Raw genomic sequence first — 27,820 nt, 5'->3', positions numbered from 1 at the left:
CATCAAATGCAATGGTACTTTGATATCTGTTGAAATGTTGGAGAATATTTTTCCCTACCTAAACATTATTTATTTAAATTATTTAAACTATGGCAAGAAATTCAATTTCTTCATTTATTCTCCCACTTCTCTAATTCTACTCTTGCAGATCACATCCTAAAAACATTTTTAATATTTATTGACATGAGTAGTGCCAGTGAACTCCAAAGAATACTATACCAAAGTATTCAAAATATAATTGCATTTATCCAAATAAGAAGTCTGAAAGTGGTAAAAGCAAAAAGTTTATGCTTCAAAGTAATAACCTGACAAACATGGTAGAAAGAATATCTCTACCACTGCAGAAGTAAAAATACAGTACATCTGTAAACTACAAGCCATATTTCCCAAAAGCAGACTAATAAGGATTCCACAGAAAAAAACCCAGTAATTTGCAGAGAGCATTGGCTATGATTAAAAAGGGGGTTTAACAGAAATTTTCCATACAAACTTCACATAAAGACAGATGGTGTAACGTTCAGAAGACTGTTCATCCACACATACACAAACTGACATCACCATAAACTGAGTTTTGTTTTAAAGATAGTAAGTTCATAAATCATGCCATAAAACATCTATCAGAAACCCTGACGCCAGCAGGTTTCCAATACAACTGCACACTAAATAGTTCCCTTGGTTACAACATTCCATCACTACTATAAAATAATATTTGACATTGTCATTAGCAAGTTCATTTCAACTCTGCACCCAGCACTAACAATCACCAATGAGCAGGACTGTGGCAACCTCACACCATCCTAATTCAGGTAAATGTATAACCTTCCTAACAGCCAGGCTGATAAAATGATAGCGTTCCCACAGACAGAATAAAGTCACTCACTGAGAAAGTGATAAAGGCTGATTTGTGTGGATACTCCCTTGGTTATTCCTTCAGAACTTGCCATTTAAACTTTAACATGGCAAGGCAATACCACAACATTATAACAACAGACATTACCAGCAGCAAAGTAGAATTTAGTCACCAAGAGCTTTTGTATCTAGAAATTTCCATCGAAGTTCTGCTGGTGATTGTCAAAACAGAGATCTTCATACCCTGCTCTGCTAGTGTAAAAGAGTTTCAAAGCAGAAAAGTCCTTTTATGCATCCTTTTCATCCAAGTGGAAATAATTTTCAATAGACAGTCTATTATAAAATCTGTTAGTCAACTACTGTCCATACTACTACTACTACATACAATACTGTGGAAACACAGAGCTACTAACTAAAAGGAAGGATTTCCTTTAAACTTGTAGAGAGGTGTTGCTTTCAATTACTCAGAAATCAGTGACTGTGGGGAAGAGAAGGTGAAATGTAAGGGAGAGTGGAATTCAGAAGTATCACTGAAAAAAATCCTAAAAGGTGTCTAAATATCTACTTATTCAGCCTCCACAGACTATGAGATAACATCTGGCCAATTCCTAGTACAGCAGGTTTTATTTCTTTAGTAGATTTCTTTTAATCAAAATATCTATCAGTGAAGAAGACAGACTATTTTGAAAAACCACTTAGAGGTGTGATCAGTGAAATATGCAGCAGAAAAATCCCCCCCCCGCCCCAACATGCCACATATGTAATGGATCCTGCACAGTAGGTTTCTACTCTGCTGGAGTTTCTGATGAGAATTGAGAGCCTGGTAATGCTGCTGTAAAGACAAAACAAGAGCAAATGAAGGACAGTGCCTTGTAATGCAAAACCTACAGTGCCAAATTACTGACCTCTTTTTGCTCACTCACACATCAGTAGTTTTTTGCTGGAGGGTGATAGGGAGCACTGTGTCTAAGTGCATGGATGCATGCAAACAGCCAAATCAAATATACTTTGCACTTCTCAGCTTATGGAGAAGGCTGATAGACAATACAGAAAGAGTAATTTTAAAAAACTCACCTATTTTGGTAGGTGCTTTGAAGCTAATGCCCCAGATCCAAGAACAGGAAACAAAGAATAGAGAAAGCTTCCATCACATTATTCTCATGACAGCACCAAATACATGGTAGTAGGGACACATTTGCAGCTCGAAGTATTTGGGGATTTTTTTAAAGCCAGACATGTAAATAGACAAACACTACACAAATCGAACACTTCCTCTGCCTTGCACCATCTTTATACTACCCTAAAGCCTGCAAATTTACTGGTAACCACATTCCTCTGTTTCCCAGAAGTACAGCTGAAAGGGTGCATCCTGTATTTATTTCTTGTCATCTAGTTAATGGAGCTCTGATGCCCAAGCTGAAGATGTGCTGGGACATGAAGGAACACACGCACTTTTCTGGATTGCTCCCTGAAAGTCCCCTATTCAACAAGTATGCTCCTTAAGACTATAGGATGTTTGCAGGAACAGGAGACAGCCACAGAAGGGAAGGGGAAGAAGAATACCACCACTGGCAGCTTCTGCATGAGCCACCACCAGCCAAACAAAGGATTCAAATAGAAGGAAGAAAAAAAAAAAATACATCAGCAGTGCCAGCAGTCACAGGTATCCTCAGCTCCTGTTCCCTGCATCCCTCAACATACACTCCCTCTTCATTTTTGAGACCTATCAACCAGGGATAAACTAATGAAATAAAAGAGATCTGCAACCGCTGAAGAGGAAAGCCCAAATCACACTGCTCCTCTTCACACCTATTTCTAACTACAGGGAAGTATAAGAGGGCTAACATGCCACTGTAAAGTTTCACTTTTGGGGCAGATAATATTGACCTGTGTAATTATAGAGTCTAACAGGGAAGGCCCCAGTGCATTAGGATTTCCCTACTACCAAATTTTTTATTTATCAAAAACTCCATCAGGAGAAATGAATACTGTTCATGGAGCACAGATCTCTTGCCATTTAAATACCTGTGCTTCTTATTGGCAAGGTGGCGGGAGGGGACAGTGCTTTTTTTTCATAACAGTTCCCTACCCAAAGCCTTTTACTATGGCAAGGCCTGCTATATTCTTGCTCAGTCATGACAAGCCCTGCCTCACAATCAGCTTCTGTCTCGCTGTCCTCCGCTCACAGTTCTGTCCAAACATCAAAGATACAATGGCAAGGGCATGGCATCTTGAAGGTTGCACATGGAGCCACACAGAACACACATGCCAAATGTGACTGAGCAGCCATGCTCCCTGCTGCTACTTGGCAAACATTAGTCATCAAAGACCCTGGTAGACTTGGACTCCTCAGCTCTCGATGGATTCATTCCTCAAAGGCTATTTTTACACTCCAAGGATAAAGCACCCACTAAAAATTACAGCTTCAGTTCCAGAACCACTGATAGTTATGCTCTGGCACAGGTTACAGTGAGCACTACATCAACTTAAGTCAAGCACATGTGGAATTCTGAAACTGTGCCATATTAGCTATATCACCTTTCAAAAAAGTCAGGAAAATTGTACCTCAAATGTGCTGTCAGCTGTTACTGATTTTCCACAGTTAAACATGGTAGCTTCTCCTCCAATGCAGAGGTGTTTTTGGCAGCCCTGGCTTAACTGGGGCAGAGGCTTCAGATCTGCTGTTGCCTGCCACATTTGAGACAGGCCTAAGAGAATATGCCCATCTAAAGAGCTTAAAAAGGAAGCACTTCTGAGTCAAAACTTGCTAGAAATCAAAATCCTAGCAAAACAGCTCAGCAGTTGCCCCAGCCTCCTTCAGCACTCCCAAAGCAGGGAGCAGGCCAGTCAGGGAGACAGTGGAGGAGGTGAGCAGTGGCATGACCCTGGTTAGAGGGATAAGGAGTGGTCACGGCACGCCAGCTGCTCCACAACTGTCAGGTCACACTTGGGCAAGCTCTGTGCAGGAGTCTGGAAGAACATAATGTGAGAGCTACATAGTCAGGAAGTTCAACAGACAATCCCATAGATTTGGTTTTTGTCTTCTTCAAATGCTATGGCATGGCTTACTGCAAATTCAATGGCAAAATAATCTTTCAATATTAACATGAAGATACTGATTCTTCTGGAAGAAGAATTTTTTTTTCTTGCTGTTTAAGGCTATATGGTTCAAGGAGCATTTGTTTACTGCCATTTCTCGCATAGGGTATTCAAATACCAAATCAAATATTAAAGCCTCACATACAAACCTTTGTCATTACTTAAATTCAGGTTCGCAAAAAAAACCCCCAAAAAACAACAAACCACTGCTTTTATTTCTTTTCTAAAGCCTCTGCATGAAACCTCAGGCAGGGAGTACTTTCAAAGTACTTCCTGTAAGTAGGACATGAACTGCATGAAATTTTCTAGTGATGAACAAAACATCAAGTTAAAAGAAATTTCAAAAAGAGCATCAGACACTTGTTCCTTCTATTAGCATAAACAGATCAAATGTGGTAACTTGGAAAATACAGACACAAAGTGAAACTAAGAAAATAAGAAAAAGTTACTGGAGAGAACACCTTAATTCTCTTAACTGCCTTATTGCATACATAATTTACAGATACAGCTCAGGATAGCTATTCTCCCCAAAGTTAAAACTTTTTTTGCACGATTTTTTTACTGCTAGCCACTGAGTTAGTGTCTTGACATTCTCTTCCATTCATTGCTTGTCAAGAAATGTCTAGACTGCAGTCAATGTAACTAATGGGTGAAAGATTTAAACCAGGATCCGTACATCTTTAAAAATCCTGAAATGAAGTTACAAGCCTGTAAGCCACACATTGTCTGCTGTCTCCTTTCTTAAATATGTGATCTTTTCCTATTCCAACTCTTTGGGAGGGAATGGTTGTGCCAAAGCTTTCAAGAATGACTCCTCTCCATCTGCTCAGGCATTCACAGATTCCAGAGCTCTAAATGGCCTCCATCAATGTATTTTACAATTTCTGAAAGTCAGACCCCTGGAGTGCCTGATTTAAGATTTTAATAGTGACCCCAAGACCCATCTTCTTTTTAATTCAACTTGAAACAGATTCTTTGTCTGCATTTACTACATACTTTTAAACTACTACATTAGCAGATGGAAATGGCTGCCACCATAGGTCCTATGTAGGTAAGAGTCTTTTCCTCTCCCAGAGGCGAAAGCAAGAATCAAAACATAGATCTCTTTCAGAAACAGCTCACCCAACAAATCACTAATCAAAGGAAGCTGGCAGGTTGTCCTTTCACAGCTCAGGTTCCTTTATGAAGAAAATCTGAGTAGACGCTATCAACAGATACCCCTGAGCAGAGTTTCACTGCAGACAGCCCCAAGGCCAGCTTAGCAAATGAGAAGCAAACATATTGCTGTCAGGCAAGTCTACAATTCCAAAGCAATGCAGTGACTCTAGGACTGTTCTGCCCTTATGAAGGTACTCTCCACTCTCATCAAGAGAGCTGACTGTAATGCTGCCAGGCATAATGTTAGTTCTGTGACAGGCTCCAGAAACAGGACTATGGGGAGTTACAGCATCTAAATGTTGGGACAGAGAAAAACCTCACTACAAGAAAATGACTATGGAAATAACAGTCAAGAAGTGAGCACGCATCCTGCACGTGGAATAGGCCAAACAGTTAAGGAGTCTTAATTATGCAACTTTTATCCTCTTCTTTTCAATAACTATAAATGGTTGAAATGAAGCATATCCTCTGATTTCCCATTTCTGGTACCAGATTTACAGCCAGATATAGCTAAGATGTTTCTTTTGTTCAGGATGAAAAGGCTACATGCTGGTGTTTCCATCTGCTTTACTTACAGAATGGATTGACTCATCCATTCTCTGAGAGAAATGTTACCCTTTGCAAGCACTCCCACGTGCAAAGATAGATAGAAATACCATATATAGGTTTTGTGTATCTGTACCTCTGCTACACGGAGTGTGTAGGTGACATGAACACATAGGTGGAGAAGAAAAGGCATCTTTAGAAGACATTTCAAACACACACTGAGCTTTTGAGAGGAAGGCGCTGTAGAAACACAGGGCTAAATTTATCCCAGATAGAACTCAACTTTTTCTTTTCCCCCTCTCAAAATCAACAAGAACAGCTTCAGACTGTTAGATCTGGATGAAAGGTAAAGTCAGCAGAAAGAATAAGAACAGCATGATGTATGCTTCAGCAGTAATTTAATTGCTAAAAAAGCAGGAATAAATTATAAAAAAAGTCAGCTAGTCTTCCTTGATAAGCTTCCTCTCCATCCCAATCCCCAGTGTTAAATTTTCTTTTTAGTATTTTCTTCAGCACCTTTCTTTTTTGCACAGACATACAAATCTGAAAACCAAGTGGGATATTTGATTGTGAGGGAGTTTTTACAGGAAAATCCTATGCAATGGCATTCAAAGAGAATGGCTCATTCACCAAGAACTCTGGACACAGGAACTGTTAACCATGAGGTGAACAAGGATGTAAATTCACAGCACATTGCATTTTTTGTGCTAACAATCCTTCAAAGCATCCTTACATCAGCTTTACAATAGTTTATTTGGAAGTAACAATTCTCTACCATAGAACTACTGCTTCAGAGCAAAATTTACAGCACATGCAATAATAGGAATGGGGCATTCAGCTTTTGCTACTTGAAACCCTGAAAAAGGGTTTCCAGATTGGCTGGAAGCAGCCTCAGAATAGGTACCCTCTCCACACAGCAGGTGCACAAGAGGATTTTCACTGCATGTACATTCCCATTTCCATCTGAACGGGCCAGTTGCCCATTATTTCCAGAAAGTACGACAACATTTTTAGGTTGGTTTTTATATTGAAAATTTAAGTCATAAGACCCTACACTTGGATTATTTCAGTCTATGTGCTTTCAAATTCATGGATAAGCACAAAATTGCTGCTCTGTTCTAGAAGCACCTGCTGGGAATGACAACCTAAAATATAGTTTCACAAGACACACATTGTGTGCATATAAAAAATGCACTACAATTCCAGAGACAGAAAATTTCCCAATTTCTGTTTCGTTATAAAATAGGAATTGCACAGCCTACATCTGTTGATCATGCCTTTCCTCTTTAAAAAAGTATACATAAATTAAGATTTATCTTATTTAGATATTAGATGAATACTTCATCCAAATGTAATGGCTACACATATAAACCAGAAAATTTTGCCTATTTAATCCACAAGTATCACTCAAATCACTTGTATGTTGCCATGTGCTACCACCAAAAAAGATTAAAAACAAAAGGTGGAAAGTACCTTCTTCCAAGATATCAAGGCTCTGCCTGTTAGAAGTGCGTTGCCTCTCATTTTCCTTTTCATAGTCATATTCATAGCTTTCCTCTTCGTTTACTGACATTGCTGCAGTTATCCCAGACAGACACGAAACGATGCCTTAGTCTCACAGGCGATGGGAAGCCATTCCCTCGAAGGCTGTCTCTTTGGGGAGAGCAGAGGAAGATCTCCACAAAGCAGGATACCATCTTTCCTCACTCACATGCTCAGCCAGGGAACTCCGGAGAGACTGAGTACTTGTCCTTAGCCCAACAGCTTCGAGTTGTCCAGATGGGGTGGAGGAGGGAAGAGACCATCTGTCTAATAATTACTAGAAGGTTTATGTTACTTCTCAGACCAGCTCTGACAGTAGCCAGTTTTTGCTCAAAAGCTCCACTAACATATTTCAGACAAAGTCAGAGGGCTCAAAGACCCTCCCTGACACTCCGCACATCAACAGGGCTCCCTCTCTTCTGCCCCTGCTCTTATGAGTGAAGTGGTAGCTCAACAAGCGACTCAACACGGAAGTCTGGCCCAGCCTCTGACTGTCACACCTGGGGAGGGTGTGCACTGGCACAGAGTCATAAATCACCTCTCATGTTGCCCAATGCAGCAAGACCTCACTGGAGTTGTGAACAGCCTGAGCCTGTGCACACAAAGCCAATCCCACCCAGGAGGGAGATCTTGATACCCAGGGCTATTGTGCAGGACAGCCTGGCTGCAGCATCCACCCCATGCTAGAACCATTAACTGAAGAATTAGGCTGGGGAAAGGAGCTTTTTTCATTGCTTTTACAAAGGAGAGATTACACTGGTACAAAGAACTTAAATGACACATCCCCTTAGCTGTCAAATTCTGTATTTCCACAGTCATTTTTCTCTTCAGTCTGCTGTGGGAAAAGAAATACCTCACAAGTCCACATATGGCACCCAAATGAATTTTTAGGGGTGCATGCATCTCTTCTTTGTTCAACAAGAAACAAATCTTCTGTGCTCAAACCTCTTGGTTTCCAATAGATTACGTTTGCTAATCTTGACTACACACACAGGGCAGGCTAACTTGCTTATTTAACTTTTTGTAGCCATAGATATTTAATGTTTGCTAAGTTGCCTCCCTTACTTGCAGTAGCAAGCAGGTGCCCTTTGCTGCTAAAGCATTCCTATCCATGTCACGGGGCAAAGCATTTGCAGGGAAAGTGGGGGCACTGCAAGGCAAAGGCGCCTCCTCATCCTCTGAGGGGACACAACTGCTAGGAACAGACAGACAAACATGACACTGCAAGCCAGCAGAATATGAGAGTTTGGGTCATGTAGGAGCAATTCCACTGTTACCATTTCTCTAGTGGTGAGGAAGAATGGGGTAGTATGAGACGGGAAGCAACAACTTTTACACAATGATGATGAATGATTCTGTTCTACATTTTAAACTCTTCATATTTATATGCAAACAATGCAGCAATGTTGATTTATGTAACAGCCAAAGGATATGAAATACATGTAAGTGGTTGCTGAGGGAAGAAACATTCATTTCTGAATAAAGAAAGATCTTGCCACTCAAAGCAACTTGATCTGTGATTGCCAAAATTTACTGCAATAATCCACAGCCGAAATAGCCTCAAGAACTCAGGGGGAAAATAGGGTTGCCTCTTTCTTCCCGCATCATTACATTAAAATAAGTAATTTTAGTAATAATGAGGATTACTTCTAGTTTCTGAAGCTTAGAGCTTTTGTGTCTTCAGTTCTTCCCTGTAACAGTGAATCAACTCTTTAATTACAATCAGACATCGGGGTCTTAAATACCTACTTGACATTCAGTGACCATTCAGTAATAATTAGAAAATGGAAATTGAGAAAGTAACCAAAACAGTAAGTCATATTAAAAGAATGCAGGAAGCACCTTTTAAAGCCTAGGGACAGAAAAGTCCACCTCTGCCAAACATGCTGTGGTTTTAATAATCCCGACAAGTCATCAACTACAGCTAACCATCTAGTTTATAAAGGACACACCGAAAGGAGGCATGTTGCGGTCCAAAACACAAGACAACATAAGGAGAGTAATTGAACATTCCCACAAGCTGGCTTCTGAACTGTGACTAATATCAACTCCTGCCACACAGAAGGACTCTGACGTTCAAAAGCTGAGAGAGAATGTTGCAATTTCAATTTTGATACCAGCACATGATAAAAGCTGGAGCAATAATGGGTGGCATAGGAATGTATGCCCCACCCTCACACTATCAACTCATTTTTCATGTATTCTCCATTACAACCCCATAGCAGTGGCAGGAACATTTACTTGCTAAAGACTAAGAGCCAGGTTTCCAACAAAAACCAAACAATGGGCAACCATGGATTAAAAAAAAAAAAAAAAAAAAAGCTACATGGTATTCCATTCTGAAAATATACAATCTAATCTGGAGAGATTCAAAAGAGATTTTTTATATTTCCTGTACACACATACTAAGGGACTTTAAGAGTACACTGGAATGAAGATTCTTTTTTAAGGGTTGCCACAGCAAAGCAAATTTGGTGTATTTGCTGCAATCTCCACTGTGAATTAGCAGCTGAAGACTTTTACCTCCTGTCAGGAAGGTTGTTAAGGGGATTGCAGTGCTCCAAGCACACTCCCAGTACAATGGCTGCACTGAGGCACAGAATATATTCAGCAGCTCTGCCATGAAACAGGAAACACCCAAATGAGAAGCTAGTTTAAAGAAGGGTGAGGCTGGACACAATACAAACAAACCCTCATATCCTGACTCATTATTTCCAAGGAACTCCAATGCATTCAAATAATTTTAGTTTTCCCTTATCAATAAAAATATCTAACTTCTGCACAATTAACTGTTACTAACCATGCTGCATCTAGAACAAAGAGATTATCTGTAAGCCAACAAGTCCAAAAACAGCAGATGAAATGGCAGCACTTGGATTTAAACATGCTGACAAAGAAATGTGCGCATTTTCGGGTGGGTTCTTCAGGGAGGGAGATAAATTGGTTATTGGATGTTTGCTTTCTGTTAATATGTACAGTCAAGCAAAGTTAAGTTTGTTCAAATTTTTACAGGTTTCATCTTTCCCACTCTTTCAACATCCCACACAAAATATCTTCTGTCACTCAACCAAAAGGACAGCATGTTACTCTTGCAGAAAGGGAAAGAAATGGAATGAATGGGTAAACACTTATCTGGATACTCAGCAGTTGAACAGAATAAAAAATATCCCTATCCTGCAATGTGTGTTGCCTTATGTGGCTTGATAAAGAACAGGGGGTCAATGAAGAAGCAAAGAAACATGTGGCATGGCAAAAAGCAGTAAACCAGGAAAATGGTATCATCAGTTATGTGAATATAAGCAAGGTTCAACTATATTTATCATGTATAGAGATAAAAGGCATGGGAGCACAACGAGATCAACCTGAATGAGCATTTCAGCCGCACACCTATAGAGCAAGGGCTGTTTCAGAAACTGCATGCTAAGGGCATTCATAAGACTCTCCCAGATTTCACTAGCATATCCAGTGCCAGCATCCACTGAGATTCTGAGCAACACCAGGGTTATTCTGTCCACAGGGATAGACATAAAAGGGGCCAATGTATGAGGGAGATGATCACCACACTAACATAAGCAAAGCAACAATAAGTAATCATCAGTAAGAGATCAAGAAGAACCAGCAGTAACATTGTCTACTATTGTTAAAAAGAAAGTTAGTGAGCTTACTGATAATTGTACCAGTGGAGTGGAAAATAGAATAGAGGAGAGAAGCTCTAAACAATAACTGCAAACGTAACAGGTGGTAAAAACATTTCAACATGAGTGGGAAGAAAATACAGGAAGGAATGCTGGAACAAGATGGAGTGGCTCAGGCAAACAAAGTGGTCAGAAGGTTCAGCATGTGTAACAAACCAGGCACACCGTGGGTCTGCAGGGGAAGAAAGGGAAAGGCACCATTTCCTCCACAAAAAAAATTCCAAAAACTCAGGGCAAATCAAAAGAGGAGGAAAGATCCACCTGAACATTCACAAAGCCATCTGGAATCATAGGCAACTGAACTCATGCATTGTTATAAACAGTTGAGGTAGAAATAAACAAGTAATGGAAGAAATCACAAGAAAAGTAATTTGCTCTAAAGTCAGTCTAGATTTCTCTAGAAAGCATTGTTTTTTAGAAAAATATTCACTAAGAGAGAGGCAAGGAACAAGCATATTCATAAAAATTTCTATGGATATATACCTATCTTTTTGTTAACTTGTTTGGTAGTTGGTGGGGGATTAGTATTAATTTTTTTCACCCAAGTTGCATGTAAGATTTTATAAATGCATTTTTTTCTATTAAAAAAAAACACTTAGATGAACCTAAACTTTTATACTGTTATCTTTCAAAATAAGAGTAGAAAAGTTTCAGCTTTTCCTCTTTATCACTGGTTCTGTCCAAGTCTGTTATGAAAATAGCTACTTTCCTACTCAAGTACAGCCTCAGCTCCTTCCACATTCCACCTACACAATATACTTTGTTAACACCAAGTAAGGTGACAAGTGTCACTCATATTATATTTGAAAGTGTATGTAAAAAGCACAGTGCAGTAGTTATTTATAGAAGTTTCAATTTGTTGTAACATTAGTTAACACAAGTGATTCAAATAGAGTGGGACATTTTATTGTCTATTTGCATCTACTCCTACCAAAAATAAACTCTGTAAAGGACCTTATGTAAAAGAATTCACTAATTATTCTAACCCTAGAAAGTCTTTATCAAGACTTATAAATGGTAAATTTTGTGCGTTTTTTCTTTTGCAAGCTGTTAGAAAAATACCACCACCAAATGCAAGTTGAAGACATTACTGTCAGTCAGTACAGAAATTCATCACATTTGAAGTCGCAAGTGAAGATCACAGCAAGTCACTTCTTTACCTATTAAGTTAAATAATAGCATTAAAACCTTACATCCTGATATAATTTTAGACCAGATTTTTTCTTTGAAGAACAAGAAACCATATGCTGTTAAAATAATTATTAAACAAAGCAAACCAAATGAAGTCATGTGTTTTAAATGGAAATCTGAGTTCCAGAGGCTCTGACAAAGAATGTATGAACAATTTCATCAGAAAAATAATTCTGCAAGATGTTATCTTGTGAAGATTCCTATTAGTTTTAATGTACCACCCACTATTTTCCAATGTTATATTTATTCATAAAGGATGAACTGTGTGGGATTCATAAACGAACGCACACATACATCTGAGCTCTGGAGAATCCATATACAGCAGAGAAATTGGCGCTCTAACTGTGTTTCAATTTGTCTTAAAATAGATATTCAGAACAGGTCAGCTAAGCTGCAACTGCCTTGTTCACTATACTGAATGGAAAAAGAATCTCAGGAAAATGATTCTGGTATCAACAAACACATGGCAGAAAAATATAAAAAAAAACAATCAAGAGGCAGGCATCTCTTGTAATACGTCATCTGCTTCAGGTTTTTGAAAAAGCTCTATTATCTACTAAAATGATGCCTTTTGTCTGCTACCACAATCAGAATACCTTTCTCTGTCCAGGGTAAATGCCAACGCTATTTTAAACCCAAATGAACATTCCAGTATCTAAGGCCAAAGACTGTGCCTTCCACTGCATCTCTAAAATCTTCGTTTCTCACACACACCTGAACTCAAAGAAGCAAAAGAAAGCTAAATCCCATGAAATTCTCTGAACCCTCTGTGACTGCTGGTCATCTGAGATGGTGAGACAGGACTGACAGCACTACCCTTCATCATATAAAAACTAATACTTTAATTCAAAAAAAAAAGTAATAAAAAAATGCAAAAAACCCATTATGCCTTACCTGCTGGAGAAATATTTCCCTATCAGACATTAAACCGTTCTTTCTCTTAGGGAAGAACTTCCTAAATACTTCAAGCACACAGCCAGCATAAACACCAGCTGACTCCGAAGATCTCAGCTCATGGAAGAAGTGTTCTGGGCAGGGCCTCAGCACTGACAGGAAAACCTGTAAGCCCAGAATCCGAGCAACCACTACTGTGCACCTGAAGCCCTCATCCCACAACGTATTTAAATGTTTGCCCAACATCTGTTGCTAATTCCATAGCCATGGAACTCCCACAGTTTCTCCAATGCAGCACGCAGCTTAAGACAAAATGGGTGAGCAGATCAGCTCTCAGCTCAGACGTTCAGGCACACCATCCTTCCATATGACACTATGATCAGACAGACAAAGGATCATAAAAATGACCAGCTGAAAATAAATTTTAAAAAAATTCTACCTGTGGGAACTTTAACCTGGGGAAAGCTTCTATCCACTGTACAACTGGTCTGTTTCTTAAGCTTCTAAAAGCAGGCCAACTCAGGCTGTTACATCATGCAGATTAATCAGATGCTACAGTATTTACTAGGGTTAAACCTAGAGGATAAAGGTTACATAATGGATTCAATCCAACTTAAAGTGGTCAGATCTCTCAAATAAATATGCACCTCTCTCTTTGAACACCTGGACAGGAGTAACCAATTAATCATAAGAGAAGTTCAAGTGTAACAAGCTTCTGAAACTGCATTCAGTTCTGAAATCTAGTACTGAGAAACAAATGGAGGCACATAACACTCAAAAGACCATAAAAAACCATTCAAATTTTGTCACCCTTAACTTTACACTTCACATCCCCTCTGATACTGTTATCAGAGCACTATCACAGAAATATCTTTGTGTATTACATACATACATTACCCCCTGGGCCTACACTGCTTCCTGCTTTCTGTGCTTTGCTTCACTGTGATCTTGGGCTTGCCTTGTTTAAGCTAAGCTCTCCAACCAGAATAAAATCCATATAAAACTTCTGCATTCCCAAGGGCTGCATTTTGCTTCAGAGTGCCATCAATAAAGGATCTTGATTTTTTTCCTTGCTGCAGAGAATACAGTTTCAGCAATTCCTTACCCTTTCTTGTGTGCATTCTATCAGATGCCTGATGAAACACTGTCCTGATACAGAAATAATCACCCTAGCAAACATTATATAAAAATTGCAAATGGCACAAAAGATATTGCTTGCCAGAGTTTATCATTCTTCCAGTTCAAAAAGTTAACCTGCTCACTTTTAAGAATCCACATTTTTAATGTCTTTCACAGACAAATAACCAAAGAGAAAACATGCACTGCCTACTAACGTATCAAATATATACATATTACAGAATATTGGTAATGCAGAAAAAACACAGACTTGAAACTTGAACCAATAATCAATCTTATTGTCAGTAAATTCACCTCAATTATTACAGATAGTTAGCTTTTCAAATATTCTTTCCCCTGCCCAAAGACAGCTCATACAGAGCATATGCTGCTCTGCCACTCCCTTCAGAGAGGAAAAAGCTATACAGCAGAGTCTCCTGCAGCACACTCACAAGAGATGCTGAGGTGCAGGCATCTCTGCTACACCTGGGTGTTGCCTTTTTCTGGGTATTTACTTTTTAAAATTATTGAATAATGATGCTCCGGTCTTACAAGCTCCAAATTCTGCAACAAGAGACTAGAAAGAAATATTTACCATCCGTGCATTCTTCATAATACCAGTCCAGTTCATAATAATCTGCTTCAATGAATTTCTGCATAGTCAGTATCCTTCAGTGACATACAGGAGATTTCACTTCGCTGCTAAGGTCAAGTGAAATGCAGCCATGCCTTCCTGCCTTTGCAAAATGCCAGAGCACAAGGCAGCTCACGGGAAGCTGAAAATGAGCTGCACATCTTCACTGAGGCCGCAACTAAAATAAAAGAGGGGGTGTGGAGGGCGTATTTGGAAGAAGAAAAAAAAAAAAAAAAGAAAAAGGATGCAGAAAGGAAGCAGAAGCCCTGGCAGCTCCTCTAATAAAGAAGCTCTGCACAGGAGCCTTGGATGGGCGTTAACAAAATCCTCCTATCAAAAGGCTGATGCGCTGACGTTGGGGACACACACCACCGCCCGGCTGGCTCTAACTCATTCCTTTCCTCCCCAGTCTCCACATCTCTTTCAGACTAATGTGTTGCCATGGAGACGAGCTGGCTCCAAAAGTGATGCAGAGATGAAGAAAATGCATTTTGCTGTTTCTGGCTTTACAGGCTAGAAGGAGTCCTCCATACTGGAAACAAAAATCGTTGCTAAGAAAGATGATACAACTCATTGCTACTGCTCACAGAACAACAGCATCACACTGTTGCAATTCACTGGGGACATGAGGTACATTAATAATGAAAATCTAGTACATTACTACTCTCCTCCACACAGTTTGATAAAAGCCTGCCTTCCCCACGGAAAATGAAACCATGTTACTGCTTTGTTACACTATTCTGGTCTGATATAATAGAACCCTTTCTGCATCCTGCTGTTGAGAAATGCCAAACAAAAAAAAGAAAGAATCAGCAGAATCAGGGCAGCAAAACATTTCTCCTTGCAAAAAAATGCTAATCTGGTTCTACTTTTTGCCTTCTCCATGAACAACTCCCCCCTCTCCTTTTTTTTCCCATGCATCTAAGTTTCATAGCTGAAGACAAGAGGTTAGGCCAAATTTTCACTATTCCTAAAAATGCTGAAGGTCATCATCCAGAATAACTTAATGTTTTTGTTCAGTGTTTCGGAAATAGAAGAAAATAGTTTTGCAGCCCCCAATAAGATTGTGTTTAAGCTATTAGGAGAGAACCTGTCTGAGGAACAGATGGCATTAAGTCATCAAACACAGCCATTCAAAAAGTATGTCTGAATATGTGCAGGTGCAGACACCAAGTGGACTGACACCCATTTTGTTCATAACCAGTACACAGTCCTCACCCATTTCTTCCTTTCTTTTAGGAAACTCTATTGCTTTGCAAACATCAGTAGAAGCACTGGGATAGATTGTGACAACCTACTCCAGTAAATTAAGACAGAAGGTCATATTGGGTCTGACCAGGAAAGTCTTTGGTGTCTGCCTGGCCAAAGACTCCATCCACAAGAATAGCCGTGAGCAGGCAATAAGAGAACTGTCCAGCATTTCCCAAGACTGCCCTCCCAGGCTCTAACTTCTTCATCTTCAGAGACAGCCTGAGACAGATACAGCTTCTGCTACTTTTAGCAATTCTTTAATGACTTACCCTCTCTGTTCTTGAGCCCACATACATTTTTAGCATCTCTAACATTCTCTTGCAAGCAGTTCCACACATCTACTGCTCAAGATATACAAACCCCTCACCTTTTGCTTTGCAACTCACATTTACCAACCTAATCTGATATTTCCAGCTCTGGAAATCTGAACGCTCAGTCCATCTCTCCTTTTCAATCAGTCATGATTTTGCAGATATCTATTAATTTCACCCTCACTCATGTCTCTTCAAAGTTATCACTTTTTCTATACCACTTTGCTTTACTGGAACCGAGATAAGTAAGGCATAGTCAAGCCATGCAGAGGAAAATGCTTTGGTTTCTTGACCACATCAGTATTTCAGCTCTATTGGGTGTAAGAAATTATCACTGCAGTAGCTTTGAGTCTTGCAGAGTTTCAGTTATGAATACTCACAAGGAAAAAACTACACATGCTATTTAATGTAATTAAGGCTACACTGTTAAAATACTGCCAGAGAAAAATAAAGGTTCCTATGGCAACATCAACTCAATTGCTCTGCATATAATCTATTTGTTCCACTTGTATTATTTTTGTCCAAAAGGTAATTTCAGTCTGGTAATGTTCTTAAATAAGCATTTAAAATAGAAAGAATTAACACTGGCTACCACCTTAAATTGCTGCAGGGACAATCTCCTTTTCATTTGCTGACATTTTAAACAAAGGAAATATTCAACATGCTAGAATTTTCTTCTCACTGCCCTTCCCAAAGCACACACACTCCCCTTCAATAAGACAGGATAAAAATAGTTCAAGGCAGGGGCTTAGAGCTTTTTAGTTTGTTTGTTTGTTTCATTGATATTTTTTCACAGATCTGATTGGAATCATACTGCTGTAATTCAGAAAGGCATTACTTTTCTGTGAAGAAAAGCACTTATGTAGCCAAATGATTTTAGAACTTCTCAAGAGACTTGGAAATATGGAATAAGTGTATTATCTTCCCAGCATGAAGACAAAAACCCTGGGCAGACAGTGTACTATACATCCAGGTATCCACTCCCAAGCATCCCTTCAATTACATGGGGAATTGTACTCTATAAAGCTGGAAGGGTTGTCAAATTGAACAGGAATTTGTGACCAAGCTGACAAAGCAGTTGCACGCTTGCAGGACCTACTTTCAACGTCTGCAGCCCTACTTTTCCTCCCTACAGGGGGTGTATCAGATTCATTTTATAGTAAGCTTATCAGAACAGTACATTTTTCAGGTGGACTGATTCTACAAACTTTGAACCTCTGCATATTTCAATATCTGCATTGCAACGCTACATTCAGTTGGGGTATTAATGTATTACTTACCTAAAAGTTCATATCCAACGGGGCTAAAAAAAGATTTAGGGTAATAGGTCTTTGACTACAAGGAAGCTGCATCTTCCTATTTCAAACCTAAATACAGTTTTTGACATTTGTTCAGCATTCCCTTTCAGCTGCTAAACTGCGTTCTATTTTTTAACGCTTACTTCTAAGTAAAGAAATTCCTCCCCTTTTATCTGTTCTCCACAGGGCAAAACATACAGATTGATAAAGAATTCTGGTAGCCAATTGTGAACAGCTAGACTAAGCATTCCTTAAGTCTGTGGTTACAAAGGGGTTTCATTAGTCAGAAAAGATGGCTTGAAAAGCTCAAGAGCCTTCTTCTTCCTTTCTGCTGAAATAAATCCATGTCGTAGGTCAACATTAAACTGATGTGCCTAAATTACCCAGGTTATAAAAACCACACAAACCCCTCCCTTTGTTTGAAGAGAATTTTTGACAGAGGCACTTTCATCTACCCCAGCAGCATACTCAAGACTGTAGTGCACTGTGCTGCTAGGGTGCAATGCAACAGCAAGTCATCTCTGCTGACAAATAAGGTCTTAAAAGGATGTCATTACATAGCATGTCAGTATAAATCCTATGTTTTCATGCTTAGTCATTCTGAGCCTTTTTCTCCAAACCTTTTACAATTTTGTAATGATGCTCTTCGAAATTCAACACTGGAGTTGGATGGAGTATTTCCATGACAGCTGCAATGGATTACCTCCAATTTGATCACCTCTGGGTCACATTTCCTCTCTTGGCTACAGCCTCAGGATGGTTCAGATAATTAAACACCATATCGCATCATGGTTTTCTACAGTCACCAGTACAGTCACCACCACTCAGGATAAAGTTGCCCATCCCATTAACATCATCTGGAGTCCTTTTTTATTAGAGCAGTAGCTGTACAGGCCACCACTATGCCATGCATATTGATCACAGTCAAGCACTGCCACAGCACATACTTTGCAAACTGACAAAGCAGGCATATTTAAAAGCCCAACAGATTTCCAAGGATGGACTGTCACACTTATTTCTAAACTGGAATAATTTACTGAAATGAAGAGTTAGTGGTGTTTTCACCTTCTAAAAGAACACTGAATAGGAGTCATCCTGTGACTACACATTTAGTAAGGGCAAACAACTCTGCAACTTAAGACAGTGATTTATTCCAGTCTAGTATTTTACTTAGCAAGGAGTCTTGTTTTACGCGGAAAGAGTAGAACTCATAGTAAAACCTAGAGCACTGAGGGCATTACTACTAGCAGCTTTCAGAATTGGTATTTAGAAAAACGAGTGCTTCAGATTTGATTGACTCTTCTTCATCAAACTGGGATGACTATCCAGAGCTTCCAAATAGTACAAGTGTTTCCTACGGATGGGGCAGCCCTCCTCCCACTGAAACAAAATTATTTAACATGAGACAGGGACAGTTGGATGAAATTAAAGTACTTAATGACAAAAAGCTATTTTCCACATGAAAGGATTATTTCTCCCTTCCCCCAGATAATTACTGGAGAGCACTGTTTTTGCATTTGTATAAAATCAAAATTGATGTCTTCGGCAACCTTCCTGCAAAACCAGCTGTGTAGTTTAATTAAGGTATCACTGAGCACACTTAAACATTGTAAATAAGATCATAATAGCAAGAGCCAGACATTTAAGAGAATAGACTCCTATCAAGAACTAAGAAAATCGAGAATAAAGTTTTAAAGAAACAAATTACGCAAACTGTTTACCAGCTGGAAATAAGGTACATTACAATCTCCTCCTTTTTATTTGTTATATTTTTTGTGGAGACAGCAAAAACATTTGTAAAATGAAGCTGAGCTCAATACCATGCTTGATTGGCTAGACAAAAATATTACAGCTGCATGCTTATGACCTATTTTTCTAACAAGGCAAAAAACCCACTGAGAGACATAATTGCAGCTTCCTGGGAGAGGAAAGGAATGCATTACACTGAAGGAATATAGAATAAGGGAGCCCAGAATGGGACCATGCACTCCAGGCATGGCCTCACCAACATCAAGTACAATTGCCTCAAACTGCTGGCACTACTCTTCCTAACACAGCTCAGGATGCCATTAGTCTGCTTTTCAGCAGAGGAGTATTTCTGGCTCACATCCACCTTGGTACCCACCAGGATGCCCCAAGTCCTTTTCTGCAAGGCTGCATTCAAACAGCTGGAACCCAGCATCTACTGGTGCCTGGGGCTGTTCCTCCCAGCTGCAGGACTTTGCACTTCCCTCTGCTGAATAGTACAAGGTTGCTCTTGACTCATGGCTCCAGCCTGTCAAGGTCCCTCTGAATGGGGGCAGAATCCTTTGATGCCTCAGCCACTCCTAGATCCTGCTTCTGTCTCACCCTCCCTGATGCTGCACAGCCTGCTGACCTCCTCTCAACTTCTCCACCTGGTGACAGCTTTTCCACAGCAGCACACCTCCCGCATAAAAGAAGGCATCTCTCTCTACCTCAGGATAGGGAGCAGCTCTGGGCACTTCCAGCAACCTGACTCTTGGAGGGCTGCCTTCCCAATCTGAAGCTCTGTCTGGGCTGAAGTCTCTGCTCTGAGTGACAGGTACTCCTGTCCTGAACAATGCACTCTGTGGCACACTGCAGCCACATCTGAAGACCTAGGTTATTCTGAACCCAGATGAGGATTCCTTCTTTGCACCGTTCCAGAGAAACTACTACCTCTGTTGGCTGTGTCTGACCGTCTCTAATGAGCAGGAGCTCCAAAGAAGGCTGAGGACACCTGTGGGTCAACAGCAGCTGACAGCTTCTCAGAAGCCACTAGGACTTGCTGATGCCCACATTCCTGTGGTTCACTTCACCTTTACCTTACATACAGCAGTGGGCACCCTCAGTTTCTCAGAGTTCCCAGATGGGCCCTGTCTCCCCAAGTTGCCAAGGAAAAACACAGACTGCTGTGCCTGCTCACTGCCTCTGGAAGCTGTGCTCACAGAGAGCTGTGCTCTAGGCCTGGCCCTCACACAGACCTCCCCAGAGCCCCCGGCTAAAAGTGAGCTTGATTGCCCCTCATCTGGGAGCAGGGAGATGGAATGTCATTTTGCTGCATCATACTTTCATTTAGGCTTACTTAAAAGACATTCTGCCTCAACAATTTAATGAGACTGGTCAGATGACATTGAATTTATTTGATTATGCCTTAGGATAAGATCAGTTTCATTTTATTCATCTGGCAAAAACTGGCCCAGCCTTCCATCTGAAGGAAATAATAACTAAGATGTGTTTTGGAGTTCCAGAATGTAAAAGAACAGTTGTAGGCCTAATATTATTCAGTTCCTCCCAACTTTTTACCCAATGGCAAACTAAATTTTAAGAACTAATTCTCCACGTCACCTGACCTGTGTTATAGCTGAAATCCCCACAAAAAGAGATGAAAAAATTAAAATGCTTGGATATTTGACAGTTCATTTTTCAACCAATATCTTCAAAAATTAATTAAAAAGGAGAGCTAAGTAGCCTTAGTCCATCCTCTCGTGTTATGTGGTCCAGAAGATTCTGAGTCTTTGTGAATTGGACTGAGGATCTCAGAAAAGTCAAAGGAAGGCAGAAAAATCTGCTCCAACAAGCCACAGCAATATGCCTAAGGGTCACTGCTGATTCTTCTGCTATATGGATCAACACAGTGGGAAACTCATCACATTTCCACCAACAGGTTATAAACCACCACCAATCTCAACACCCAAAGAACTGCAAGGAAATTTTCGTAAGTCATTGAAAAATCAAACTTTCAAAGAGACAAAATACAGTATTTGCTCACACCCTCATCAAGGTTTTGAAATAAACTAAACAGGTAGAAGAGGTGCAGTTTAATTGCAGCACTGAAAATTGTGCAAGCAGTCACACCCTGGAACACTCTCCAAAGTGGTGGTGGCATAATTCACAGAATTTTTCTGCCAACTTACTTAAATAATATTTTTACTTTTTTAGTTCATTGTGCCATAAACCAGTGTTTGCAATCAATGCAATAATTTTGAAACATGTAAATTTATTATGTTCTTCCACTCTCATGTATAGATGGAGCCTGTGACTTGTTCACAGTAACTGAACAAGGGCAAAGTCAGAGATGTCAGTTTCAAGGGTATCAGTCTAAGGTTAGACCCAAATTTGCTTAAACTTCTTGAACTACTATCTATACACAAGTATCTGCCCATAAGCAGTTAGAAATAAATGTTTCTTTATCAATGATCTCTTTGCTTGCTTCCTCTTTTTTAAGCACTCATTTCCTAATAAAAACAGAAAATATACACTGTGGCAGGAATTACACTCAGGTTTTTTTTTTTTCATTCAAGCCACTCAATTGGAAGAAATCTACAACCACAGCAACATGGTCAAGTTGCAGGCATTATGCTTATAAGCTAAAAGCTAGATAAAATTGTTAAGTATTCACAGTTTCAGGCAGATATGCTATCTAGTTTTTCTGTTGTTCGCAGCTTCATTTTCAGAGAATAATAGAAGGGTTCGGGTTGGAAGGGACCTTTAGAAGTCACCTAGTTCAAAACACCCTGCCATAGGCAGGGAACCTTCAACTAGGCTGGGTTGCTCAAAGCCTCATTCAACCTCACCTCGATCATTTCTAGGGATAGGACATCCACAACTCCTTTGAGCAAGCTGTTCCAGTGCCTCACCACCCTCACAGTAAAGAATTTCTTCTATATAACTAAACTGACCCTCTATCAGTTTAAAGTCATTATCCCTTGTCCTACCAACTACAGGGCCTGCTTTAAAGTCCCTCTCTTGCCTTCCTGTATCCCCCTTTAGGCGCTGAAAGGTGCTCTGAAGTCTCACGAAAGCCTTCTCTTCTCCAGCCTGAACAACTCCAACTCTGTTGGCCTGTCTTCACAGCAGAGGTCCTCCAGCCCTCTGATCATCTTCGTGTCCCTCTGAACTCGCTCCAACAGGTCCATATCCTTCTTACACTGGACGTCCCAGAGCTGGACACATAGATAAGGTGGGAGTCTCACAAGGACAGAGTAGGTGGGGAGAACCTCCCTTGACCCCGACCTCCCTGGATCTGCTGACTACATTTCTTTCCATGCAGCCTAGGATACACTTGGCTTTCTTGTCTACAAGAGGACATTTCTGGATCAGGATGAGCTGTCAATCAACACCCCCAAGTCCTTTTCCTCAGGGCTGCTATCAATTCATCCTACGCACAGGTTGTATTTTGTATCCATCCCCAGCAGTCACACACCTACCCATCATCTCAGCTGGAAGAAGAAAGACACTGCCATGGGGATTTCTGAGCCTCTTGTCCCACTAGCAAAACATTTCTCCCATGGTTATTGCAACAGTCCACCCACACAGACAATTTTACTTGTGAGACAAGCCTAATCAGGTTACTAAAGACCTTGGAATTTCAAATATTTATATAGACCTTACATTTCAAAATGCTTATTAAGGCCAGCTTCTGCCATCATTGTTACAGCACTAATGGGCTGGTACAAAACCAGGAGTAGTGCCCTTGATGCCACAGAACAACTTCAGCTTGTCTCCTCACCCTTCCCGCTGTTTTTGTGTGATTGGGGGTAAGTGGAGAACATATGTAACATATCTAATAAAATACCTCCTACCCTTTATTGAAGCATGAACATCAGGAACTCAGCTCTTCATAGTATTCATACTTTTCTTTAGCAGCTGCGTTCCTTACAAAGTGATTGTTCAGGTGCTTCAAAATGCAATGAAGCCATCTTTGCACAGGTTTGTGCTGAGCCCTGTAACTCATCTCTTCTGGAGCTCTACAGTGCCTCAGTAAGTCTACCTAAATCTACCTACTACTATAACCCACGTAAATCTACTGCTACTGCTTTAGCATAGCAGCCATTGAGATGAATCACAGAAGTCTTCCTAATTGCACACCTAAGTCAATACCCACAGTGGAAGAAACCAGACAGACATGAATCCATTCACCATGATAAAGTATCTACAGGCACAAACGAAGGAATGAATAACCACAAAGGTCACAACTCTGTTCATGTTCCCCCTAGGCAAAAATACTTTTCTGTCTGATATTATGAATATGAACAGAAGAAAGAACGAAGGGACAAACCATCTCAACCAAGTGGTCAGAGTTTGGTTCTTCACAAGGCTTTTCTAGAAGCTTAAGCTGCAGCAAAATGATTTAATGTCATTCTATGATGCTGGCACATAGTGCCACCAGACAACAGTGCAATGTGTCAGAGAACACATTCAAAAAAAGTAGATATGGAAAGAGGTCTAAGCTTTCTAAGTTGCATAGATACAGAAATTTCAGTCTCTTTGAGAGAGATCACAAGCAAAAAGAAGTATTTCAGTTTCTCCGGTATTTGATAATGTGGAAAGGTGCATGGACAAATCACAAATGCAATGGCTGTTTTCGATTAAATGTTTCCTTAGTTTTCTATCCACCACAATCTTAGAGACCAAAGCAGTAAATCACAAACTGTTCTCTTGCTCTCCACAGCTTTCAAAGAATTGCACAGATACTTCAAAGAAGGTAACAAAAATAGCACCATTTTATTTGTTTCTCAGTACAATTTCTGAAGTTTTGACTTACGGAAGTATTTCAAGGTCTCTTCTATTTGCTCAGTTGTTAGGTCAATATTCGCATCAGGGGAAATGAGAGGTGTGTGAAGCCAGTCGTCGTGGTCATAACCGTAGATTGTATCTGCTCTTAGCTTGTAATGAGGCAGCTGCTCTTCCAGGAGACTGATGATTTCAACTTCGGGAAGATTGGTACTATTGCACACATCTGTTAAAGGAAAGGGAACAATCTCTGTTAGTTACTTTGAGTACTGTACATACAAACTTGCAAATACTTCAGTTTGTTTTGGTAACAAGATGTAAATAACAGCTCAATACAAATAAGTTTAGAAGATATGCCTGGCACAAATTATCCCAAAATATCGTATTTACTAGTAACACAAGGGCATGCTCTCTTGGTGACAAAAAGCCTCACCTCTAGAAGTAGAGACATTTATTGAAGAATAAGTGGGTTAGGCTGGGGAATAGAGAGCCAGTTACAACCAGAGTATGAAGAATTGATGCACAGAGGAATGTACATTTTTGATGTTCTATTTCACAGATCATTTTTAGCTTGCAAGACTTACATATCTCCTTAACTTGGTCTTGGACGACAATTTAGTACTGCTGTATTTTTTTGCCCTTGCTGCTGGCAGATTTTTCTCAAGAAACAGAATTCCAGGATTGCAATAGCAAACAGTGTCACAGTTCACACCTAAGACACGCTGGTAAATATGATTACAGGAACTTCCAGGGCACCTTTTGACACTATATTGACTTGCATTCTGTGCTGCTTCCCCTCATGCTCACAAATTTTCAGGTTTGCTCACAGTTCTAAAAATGGATACTGACAGCCAACAACAGAAAAAATGTTACAAATAAAATCAGAGCTTTGAATTTAGGCCAAGAGGTAGCTGAGAAGTTTTAACACAAAAAAAAAAAAAAAAAATTCAAGGTAAAAATTTTTTTACCATGAGGATGGTCAAACAGGGCACAGGGAGTCTCGAAGTAAAGTAAAAATGCCATGAGCACTTACTCTGAAAGACCTGCATTTAGTAGAAGTCCGAAAAGATTACCTCCTGAGCTACCTTCTAACCTATATTACAATGAAGAATTTTGAGAGTGGATTGATACCCAAAACAGTCATGCTAGTTCCAAATACGTTTAATTATCATATACAATTAAATACAATGTCATGCTAAATATTTATTAAGAAACTGAGCAACCCATAGTATGTTTTCAGTAAATACTTGGTGCACCAATCTGCACATTTTCCATTTCCACAGTGGAATGAAGAGGAAACACCATGGTCCAGCACAACCCCTACCCCCACACACAAAGTAAGGAGGAGCTATTTAAGGCTTTTTGGAAGAGCAATGCACCAGAGCTCCCTCTTTAACCAGTGTCATAGCTTTTGCAACTCTTGCTGAGACTCACTCCAGAGTAAACAGCAAACACTGTCAAGGCCCTGAGTACCTTCCCAGGTACCTTTCCACTGCCGTGACCAGGCTCATCATGGTCCCCAGCCAGCACATTCCGCCAGGAACCCCACATCCACCCCAGTCCCTTGGTCCTGCCCTGTGCAGTGCTGTAAGCAGGCCTGTGCCCAGCTCTGCTCCCTGCTGACACTGACTCATTATCCAGGCTTCCTCAATCGCTGGTATTTGTCTGATGATCGACCCCTGGAGAGTCGGTTTGAACCATTGCTGCCAGCACCTGTGCTCTGCTTGGGAACAAAGGGACTGGGCTGTGCCAACAAGGACTGTGCCCTTCCCATCCTGTCAGGTGCCTACAAGGCAGCCCTGCTCTTGCTGCTTCCTGACCAATTTTTGTAAGAGAAACTTACTCCTGCTGGATTGAGGTCGACCTGCAATTCCACTGTAACTTGTGGAACTCACCTCTGCCAAAGGAGAGGAAGGAGAGAATGGGGAAGTAACACATACTTCCCTATACATCGTTAATTACCTGGTTTTTACTTTTCTAAGCCAGAAATTATATTGTCAAAAGCATCCCAAGCACTAAAAATTGCAAGTACATCACTATTCAACCAGACAACAGAGCAGAGAATACCAAGATGAACTCATACTGTCAATCTCCTGCCTACATACTTTACAAAACCCTGACGACTGGAACTATAATCCGCTTGGGAAAGTTGTGTCGTACTTTATGGTTCAAGGAGTCTGCTATTACCTATCAGGAGCTATCCTCCTCTGCCTTCATCCATACTATTCTGCTAACTGTTGTAGATATGTGAGTGTCTTCCAAGCCTCCCTGCAGTGAGATGCCCACATATGCATCTGCTTTTACAGAGCTCTGTGCAATGCAAGAATCATTCCACATGCATCATTTCAAGAGGTCCTTGTAACCTTCTCAGAGGGACTACTGGCTTACACAGAGAAACAAGATCTGCTCCCCATGCATTGAAAGACAAGAGCCAGCCTGTAACCACAAACTTTCTTTTTCCCTGGCTATCTTTTTAATGCCTGACAGCATCACCTCAGTGCCTGCCACCATGTGAGTACAGAAAAGAGCTGATACTGTAAAAGAACCCTGCTGACATCCACTAGACATTCAAAACCCTGTGTACATGTACACACAAAAGAATTTTCTTTTATACATCTATCTTTGGATTATCTAATTGCTCCCAGTCTCAAGAATATGGAATTGATTTTTTTCATTGGGGTTGTTTTGGGGGAGTTTTCTGGCTGAAATGTTAGTTTTCCTCTTCAGAGTAATGCAAGAATCTACACAGCCCAAGATGATGATCTTGGGAACAAAAAATAAAAATTTTGAAAAATTCAAACCTTTAGTGTCTTTCTCTTTTTTATTAGGATTCTGAAAGGAACAGACTGTATAGATGAGTTGAGAAAGTTCTACAGATAAATAAATTGGCTTGTTTTATCCCAAAAAGTAGTGAAAAATGAATGCAAAGAAAGCGACCAATAAAATGTGAGGAGAAAAAAAAAAAAAACAACCTCATATATGCACACACAGGGGAAAAAAAACCCCATACAGTTTTACTGTGGAAAAAAAATCCACTAGCATATGAAGGCCAGGCAGTAAAGAAGTAAGAATTATCGTGGAAAACGAGTCAACCAAGACAATTTTTCTACTCTACCATATAATAAATCCTGAGCAATTCTAAGCAATTCAAAAGGCCCAATAACTGGAAAAGATATTAATGAGTAATTGGAAAGGAAACTTTTTATGACACTATTATGATGCCGTTGTCATTAACTTCTACTGCAATTTTAAAATCTGTACACCAGCAGGAAATACGAACAGACTCTGATGTAATTGCCTATTTAGAAAAACAGGACACCATTATTACACTTGTTCATGACTAAACATTAGTTCACCACTTAAATCGCAGCAATATTCTCAGTGCTACCGTTACACAATCTCTCCTCCTTCATTTCCCTCCCACCCCCCCCTTCCTTTCCTGGGATGCACACATTTGTTATGAGAAGATATGCAGACTAATACTAATCCCCATCCTCAAACACCAGGTATATTTTTCATAAGACCCTGATTGTGTTCCCACAGATGTCTTTTTATTATTTCTGATTAGAACTGCAAAGACACACAATTAAGTAACTTCCCTACTAAGAAGACCCAAGGCATCATCCGTGATTGTGATTTATGATTAACTGATATCCAACACAGAGAAAAGCATTTCTTCTTCTCCTAGCTGCTACCTTCATTTTATTGAGAAAAACGTAA

General features: G+C 40.1%; 1 protein-coding gene across 3 annotated transcripts in view; it reads right to left on the bottom strand.

Annotated features, from left to right (window-relative positions):
* TRAK1 (trafficking kinesin protein 1) overlaps nt 1-27,820 on the bottom strand; it is a 102,301-nt gene that overhangs the window by 41,094 nt on the left and 33,387 nt on the right. For 2 of the 3 annotated variants that reach the window (XM_066192989.1, XM_066192999.1), the window contains exon 1: nt 7,126-7,306. In XM_066192989.1, the coding sequence (XP_066049086.1) occupies nt 7,126-7,225 (100 nt within the window). In that variant the 5' untranslated portion in view covers nt 7,226-7,306. Of the gene's footprint in view, nt 1-7,125; nt 7,307-24,131; nt 24,327-27,820 lie in introns of those variants that run through there. The other variant, XM_066192980.1, reaches the window with a different exon arrangement.

This window comes from Chamaea fasciata, unplaced genomic scaffold (assembly GCF_029207755.1).
Source record: "Chamaea fasciata isolate MVZ Bird 193981 ecotype frontalis unplaced genomic scaffold, bChaFas1.0.hap1 SCAF_1, whole genome shotgun sequence".
NCBI classification, from domain to species: domain Eukaryota; kingdom Metazoa; phylum Chordata; class Aves; order Passeriformes; family Sylviidae; genus Chamaea; species Chamaea fasciata.
Note: the sequence above shows the minus strand (reverse complement) of the source record. Positions and strands in the feature narration are given on the sequence as shown.